At 35.3% G+C, this 8,244-nt stretch overlaps 1 protein-coding gene across 1 annotated transcript; it reads right to left on the bottom strand.

The window, feature by feature from the left end:
• Positions 1-2,571: 2,571 nt before the first annotated feature.
• Positions 2,572-5,940, bottom strand: LOC141677599 (20 kDa chaperonin, chloroplastic). The gene is made up of 6 exons (XM_074483602.1): positions 5,789-5,940; positions 5,388-5,578; positions 3,838-4,017; positions 3,595-3,750; positions 3,056-3,133; positions 2,572-2,905 (listed from the first exon to the last, which is right to left on the bottom strand). The coding sequence occupies exons 2-6, from the start codon at positions 5,565-5,567 to the stop codon at positions 2,732-2,734; spliced, it is 768 nt and encodes a 255-aa protein (XP_074339703.1). The 5' UTR covers positions 5,568-5,578; positions 5,789-5,940; the 3' UTR covers positions 2,572-2,731.
• Between the last annotated feature and the right edge of the window lie 2,304 nt (positions 5,941-8,244).

The raw sequence follows: 8,244 nt of genomic DNA, 5'->3' as shown, positions 1-8,244 counted from the left end.
ATTATAGAATTAAGGATTCTCTACGATTCTCTATATAAGAGGGTTCTCTCTTGAATAAAGAACTATATATAGGATGTTACTATAATAGAAACCAATATTAGAATAGAAATTAGAAACCAATTTTTTTTTTAACATTACTTCGAAATATATCATATATGGTATGCAAATCGATCATTGAGAGATGGAGAAAAATACAGTGAAGTCTGATTTAAAAAAAACTTACCGTTTAACCGGAAAAATCAAATTAAAAACGGAGGGGAAAAACTGAAATTATGTGTAGGAGGGTGAAGATTACTTGGGTGTGATGCTTCCCGGAGACCATTAAATTAAATTGATCTAATGAGTTAGATTAGTTTTTAATTTTTACTTTAATTTTAATTTATATTTGACAATCTCCATATATATATATAATAGTATCTCACAGCCAAAAATTGCAACTAATTTAGTTGCGTTACTGGGAGCTTCCTTGTCCGTAGACAAAGCGGATTCGAAATTGTTTTTCGTTCCAAAATATAAATTGTATCCATACGCTTCATATTAGCCCCCAAGTTTGCCTACCTTTCAATCACACGAGCCTCTTATTTATTCTCGTTCAATCAGAGCGTGGAAGTAAATCAAAACCCAAACACTCACGATGGGTTTAGGGATAATCATGCTCGAACTGATGACTTCCATCACTTCAAGGTGACAATCTATCGCCGACTTATATCATTTCCTTACTCTTATCGACAAATAGAATTGACTAATACTAGGCAAAGGATCCAAAAACTCAACCCTAGTTAAATAATTGAGAGTCGAGCCTTCTTTTCGCACTTACGAATATAAAAATTATGAGAAAAACAGGGTTCAAGTGTCAACTCTCCCTACCAGAAATAGGATTGACCATTAATTCGAGTCATAACACATGATTTCATAAAACCGTACGATTCACCCGATCTAATTAAGCATTTTTTACATGAAGAAAGTTTGGCTCAACATGTTTTATCTAATACGGGTAAGAGATGCTCTAGCCTCTAAGGGATCTGTTTTGTGGTGTTGCCGAAAAATAAACCTAGCAGTAGCTATGGCCAATATAGAGAAGTTTAATCCCGTAGAGAAATCCGACCCGGCAATCATAACCTGAAAGCTAAAACTAAATAAACATGGAGGAAACTCACGAGTGCAGCTTGAAATAATCTTACAAATTACAATTTGTAAAAATAAGGAATAAACTAGAAAACCAACTAGCAACCAGTCCACGCTTCGAGTTCATTTTCTTGCCGACTGGTCTATGCTATCCTTCTTTCTCGAGTGAGATTCCTCTTGTTGAATGAGGTGCTTCCTCATGTTCTTCAAGGTGTCACCTCAATGACTTCCCATGATCAACATCCTTGGCCTTGCTCTGGCTTCCAATAATCCTATGTGTGGCAGCAGAATCAGCTTCTTCCTCACCTGGATGCTGCATTAATTTCTTTACTTTGAACCTGCAAGTAATCTGAAACATGTGAGTCTGAGATGGCAATGATATTCCATTTGCCAGAATTCTCCGAGAATATTTGGAGTCTTACATCTTGCACTAATAAACAATGAGGAATGCTAGATTCCCTAAAATAATTTCCCAAAAATTTCGCCAAATGGTGATGTATCACATGATAGAAAACAATCTTTCTAAATATATAATGGGACTCCGCGTGCATAAATATGCGTCCACAAATCAAAATTCGCCACGTGTTAATCACGTCATTTGGTAAAATATTTGTGTAACATTTTTGGGGAACCTAACACTACTCATAAATAATATAAGGTTCCTCTACCATTGTTCTCTTGCCATCTATACAAGGCATGTTGGCCCCTCTAGAATCAAAAAGAGTTTTATTGTGTCTTTCTTGGGCAATATAGATCAAATGCCTCAAAGGCAGTATCTTGAATCAAGAACATAACGAAGACTTTGTTCATTAATTTGCCCAAGTGACCAGTCATACCAAGGACTATAACACTAGGTTTTGTCGTTTTGAGCTTCAAACTCCCATTTCAATCAACAGTCAACACATAGCTTTTTTTAAAGGTTCGTTAGTTTGAGCATAGTCCATGTTATATTGTCAAAAGCCAGAGGCCTCACAACACTGCTCAGGTACCAACAACCCTTAACTAACACCCAAGAGAAAGGAACATGCATAAATTGAACCCAAACCTTTACCTAACAGGGACAATACATGAAAGTGCTATTTCCAAGAGCTCAAGTGAATAACAAATTCTTGAAGGGGGCTGTATTTTAACGCTTGAAGTACAGGGCTTATCGTCAAATTGCCCAACTAAATGACCAAGAAAGTGCTTAAAACATTCCTAAGAGAAGATGCCACTATTATAGGTCCAAAAATGAGCCAAAATTGGCCAAATATGGCAATCCCAACTTTGACAGGAAACACTTCATTGTTAAAAGAAAAGGAAATGCAAGTAAAGAAAAAAGTAGTGTCGAATCTTAAAGTATAAACACTTTGAGAACACTTGGAAACATGGCAAAATATCCATCATTTGTGTCAGGACTCTGTAAACAGATATTGAGATATCATACCTATGAAAGGATATGAAAAGAACAGAAGGGCACAAGGATGCGGTAAACATGCACATATCCAACAAATATTATAAGTCACAACTCAGAGGTAGCAAAAACTACACTCAAGGTGTTATTACATAAAATCTCCTCAGGCTCTAATCAACAATTCCCATAATTAATGGGTACAGTGTCAAGTAACTACGATAGCACAGCCATTATATCAGACTCCCTTAGAGCTATGTAATCTGACCCATCAGTGCCTTTAAAGTCATTTCCGGCATATTTGGAGTACATTACGGTGCTTCCTGCAGAAAGTGAAAGTGCTTTTCTCTTTCCTTCCTCGTCTAGAGGGCCAGGTCCAACAGCAACAACCTGTCATTTTCAGTGTGAGCAAAATAACATTGTCAGAGGATACATGCAAAGCAGAATTATATATAAACAAGTTTAGAGTTTCAACTGGAAGAAATTAGTAACCATCTTCCTACACAAATGCTAAACATGACTGGAATACGTGCTACTTACAGTTCCAATGGAAGGTTTGTCCTTGCTTGCCTCTGTTAACAACAGGCCTCCAGCTGTTTTCTCTTCAGCCTCAGCAACCTATGAGTAACACAGAGAAAACCAATATTAACTATTAAGCATCCAACATATCATTTATTAGAATTATTGCTAATGATGATATACCATAAATCACATACTTCTACAAAAGAGATACTATCTCATTTCACAAAGAGTCTTGATTATAACTTGAATTTTGTCCCAAAAAAGAGTCATTTTTTTCATTTTCTTAGTAGTAACAAATTGCTAGGCAATAATTGCTTACAGTTTTATCATTCATGACATAAGTCCATATACTATATGGAATATCCACAAATTAGATACAGCACTCTAACAAAGTTAAGCTAGAATCAACTCTTAATGAATAGTCTCTAGCCTGCTTTTAAAATTAACAATGATGTTATGTTTAGTTCCTTTGAAATCTCACAAGCAGCAACAGCTGTAAAAAAACAAAAAAAAAAGCTAACATTATCTTGTGTATGTTAAGATGAAGGTAGTCAAACCTTAATGAGAACTCTGTCATTTAGGGGTTTCAAATCCTTGACATCATCAGAATCAAGAATACCAACAATGTCATCCTCCTTCAGAATAAGATGATTGGAACCGTTGAACTCTACTTCAGTCCCAGCATACTTGGAATACACAACTTTGGCACCAGTCTAAATGCAAAGTACCTTCAGTTAGCAAGTAAATTGACCAGAGAAATAAGTCAATTACAAACATAATATGAAAAGTCAAACAATCACCTTCACAGACACAGCAACTTTGTTAGGTCCAACAGTCCTTCCCTCTCCAATAGCAACAACCTCACCTCCTTGAGGTTTTGATTGTGCTGATGATGGTAGTAAGATGCCACCAGTGGTCTTCTCCTCAACAGTCTTGATTTTAATAAGAACTCTATCACCCAATGGCTTTAGTGAAGTGTACTGGCATATTGAAAAAACAATCGGTATGAGGTTGACATGAAACAAACATACACACATAACGACTAGAAACAATTAAACAAATATAAGTCTTGAAAAAGAATCAATACATAAAAATAAAACAGAAGCATTGACCAATAGCAATAAGACACTTCATGTATATTAAGAAAAGTAACATATTAACTCCACATCAGATCGAGTAAAACCAATTTACAGGACACAAGTTAGGAAATATAATACGACAGCAAAGAGGTGCATGAGAAGGATATATTGCACATGATTTTGCCTCAATTCTCCTAAAGAACAACATACTACAAAACTATCAACTACAATAGGAGACCTGACCAAATGCAAATATTGTATACGACACATCACACATTTCCAATGGCAGCTCAACTTAATAAATAATAAAAACATAAACATACGAATGATGAATGAATGCAAGGTCAACCATATAAGAATTTCAAACTTCAGCTTTAAAATAGTGAGCCAATAACTCATCACTAAGATATATGAGCAAGAAAGTATAGGCAATGTATTCGATCACGACAGCCAAAAAGACTACAAGACCACAACTAAAGAGCAAGGCATCACATCTTACAAGTAATATTAGTAACACATAGAAGACAAAAGACAAAACAGAATCACATAAAAAAGTAGGATCATGAAATTTGATACAAACATTGGCTCCCTCGTCAACTAACAAGAAACTTAACCAGATTCGATAACAAAGACACAGAAGTAGAGATAAAAAGCAACACATACATAAGTCACGAGTTTAAATCCTCATCCCCTCGCCTTGGACTAAAAACTAACATATTATTTAGCAAAAAAACTTACAAACATATGACAAATATATGTAACATACTGAAAACCACATAATGAAGTTTAATATTCAACGTGTTTAAAAAAACCATTTTTTAGGCCTCCCGCTAGAACAAATACCATATCAATTAAACAAAAAAGGTGTAATCCCAAAAATTCACAGGTACAAAATTCTCCCAGATAACAACATTTACTTTGATGTTTGAACACTAAGCTACGATAAAAAAGTACATAAATAGTCACAAATGCATGAAATCAATAGCATCTACAAATTCTGCCCACCAAACAATCAAACTTAAACTTAGAATCAATAACACCACTTTGATGACAACAGCTAAACAAACTATAATACCACAACACAACAATAAATAATCCTAGAATCTCCGATAAATAAACACAAGGCAATTACTTCAATAAAAACATTCAAACAAACCATCAACTATAGAGTATACACCACAACTAAACAGAAAATCATCGCAACTATAATTAGTAACAAAAACACGCAAAAAATACAAAACATAAAAAAAAAAGTTAAAAATCAAAAAGACCTTAGGAGCAACAACAGTAGCAGCTTTGACAGTGAGTCCACGGAAATTCCTGGAACTCAAACTGCCTCCAAATTGTCCTAAATGCGAAAACGAAGACGGTTTGAAGGTTCCTTCAACAGTTGATGGGAACAACAAGCTCCTGCCGTAAAATGAAGTTGTTGTCATCTGAGATGCCGCCATTTCTAAATGTGCTGCTCAATTCCAACAAAATTAAACAAACAAACACAATCAATTACACACATATACAATATTGAATTGAAGAGAGAGAGAGAGAGCGAGAGAGAGAGAGAGAGTTCAATTACACACACATCGTACTGAATTAGAGGGGAGAGAGAGAGGGGGGAAGGGGGGAGAGAGAGAGGGGGGGAGGGAGAGAGAGAGAGAGAGGGGGGGGAGATTACCTGAAGGCAAAGAATTGAAGGTATTGCTGGAAATGAGAGTGAAGGGGGAAGAAAGAAGATAACAAAACCCTAGAAATAGCAAGTGAGTTGAAGATAAAATACTACAAGTGGGTGTGCTAATGTAAGGGCGGAGGGTTCTAGAAACTTGTAGCTTGGGCTAACACGCATCTGTTATTGCCACTAGTTGTAGTAGGCTAAGTAGCTAGCGAGTGTTTCCTTGCATACTTCTGTTGAAAATGGGCTGGGCTGGACTGGACTGGGCTAAATTGCATTTGTGATTCTCGGTTTTAACTTGCTAGTTGCGAAAGATATATAGTATTTTTCGGCCTATTTACTTCTCTTTTTCTAGTATTTATTACCACGTAAGTCATCGAGAGTGGTTAGCCATTTCCCTCTACGTACTATTCTTGAGTTTCGACATCTCGATTATATGTTATTTAATTATTTGATTTTATCCTGAACCGCATTAGTTGGTGTTTTTAGGGCTTATCAAATTATTCGGTTAACAATTATATGTAGTATCATATTTTCAATAATATCTTGGTTCAGTTGCCAATTTCAAATAGTAGAAGGGGATGAGCAAATGCTTAATTACTGTGCCTGGTGTTAATTGTAATAAAGATAAAAGGTTGCGGCTTAATATTCTTGGATGTTGCAACAAGTATGAGTTTTTGGCCTGAAGACATTAAGAATTATGGAGGAAGATGGTTCTTACGGCATAAGTAAGTCACATGTGAAAAAAACATGTGTCAAGATATTGTCCCGCTTACTTTTACGTACTTTTTTGTATTATTGTATATCACTTTATACCTAAAATACACATATCTGTGCACACACAAGTCGGGGCTCTTTTAAGAAAACAACCTCTTCTTTATTTAGAATGAGGGTATACCTGCGTACGGTATACTCTCCCCAGACAATGTCCTAGACGGTATCTACTCAGTACGGTTGATTGATTGATTGACCAACATAGGCCTATACACTCAACTTCTGTTTGAACACTACATGCAACAAGTTTATTTACCTGCATACTATTATTTGTATACTAATTACGAAAAAATAGTTTGACAAATCTATACTATATTATAATAGACGAAACATTAAAAGTTTGGTAGTCGGTCGGTCGGTACTTGCTGAATTTACTTAATTACCCTTATTTTATTATTCAAATTCTAATTGGTAGGTAGCTTAATTTAAATTATATTTTATATCGAACTCCATATCATTATAAGTGATATTAAAGTCAACTTCTTTTACCAATTTATATTCTTATTTATATTGTTAGATATATTTGTGATGTCATGTCTAATATGATTTGTGTTTAGTTTTCGGATCTTACTTAACAAGACAAATCAGTACTTAACTGGAAATCAGTACTTATACTGAAGTCCGAACTTAAGATATCAGAACTTAAGTTGTCAGAACTTAAGTTATCAGGAGATATTTATCAGGAGATAATATCAGGACTTAAGGAGACTTTCAGATAAGGCAGGCGGCTGATTGAAAGGAAAGAAGATCAAAACAAACGCAAGAAGAAATATGCATGAAGAAGGAATTCTATGAAGAAAAGAATACTTGGAAGAAAATATAACTGATTGATATATTTTAGGAAGCAGAATTATATTCAATATAAATTAGAAGATTATCTTGTAACTATGTAGTATATAAACACAGGCATAGGGTTTACACAATACATGTTATCATTATCGAAGTTATAATTCATTGTAACCCTAGCAGCTCTCGTGATAATTTGTTCATCACTGAGAGAGAACAGTTCCATATTGTAACAGAGTTTATTGTGTTGAATAAAATCTGTGTTCTGTTACGTGTGTTCTTTAATTCGATTTGATTGTAGTAAACACTGTATCCAACCCCCTTCTACAGTGTGTGTGACCTAACAAGTGGTATCAGAGCAGATCTGTTAACACACAAACAGTTTAAGATCAAAAAACAATCATGTTTGAAGAAGAACAAACTCCAACCAAGCCCACCAAAACTGAAGAACCTCCAAAGACTCAAATTCATAATCGATATGAGACTATTAGAGTTCCCATACTGAAACCATCTGAATATCCCATATAGAAGGTGAGGATGTCTATGTTTCTAGAAGCTACAGATCCAGAATACCTTGACAGAATCAATGAAGGACCACACAAGCCAACCAAGCTCTCTATTGTAGTTGCCGATCAGCCAGCACAGACAATACCAAAGGAGAAAAGTGAATACACAGCTGAAGATATCTCATCTATTGCTAAGGATGCAAAGGTACGACATTTGTTGCATAGTGTCATTGATAATGTCATGTCAAACAGGGTAATCAACTGCAAGACTGCAAAGGAGATATGGGATGCCTTGGAAACAAGATGTGAGGGAACTGATTCAATTAAGAAGAACAGGAGGACTATACTCACTCAAGAGTATGAACACTTTGACTCAAAACCTGATGAGTCATTAAC

This window comes from Apium graveolens, chromosome 8, assembly GCF_009905375.1.
Source record: "Apium graveolens cultivar Ventura chromosome 8, ASM990537v1, whole genome shotgun sequence".
NCBI classification, from domain to species: domain Eukaryota; kingdom Viridiplantae; phylum Streptophyta; class Magnoliopsida; order Apiales; family Apiaceae; genus Apium; species Apium graveolens.
This window is presented reverse-complemented; position numbering and strand designations above follow the sequence as displayed.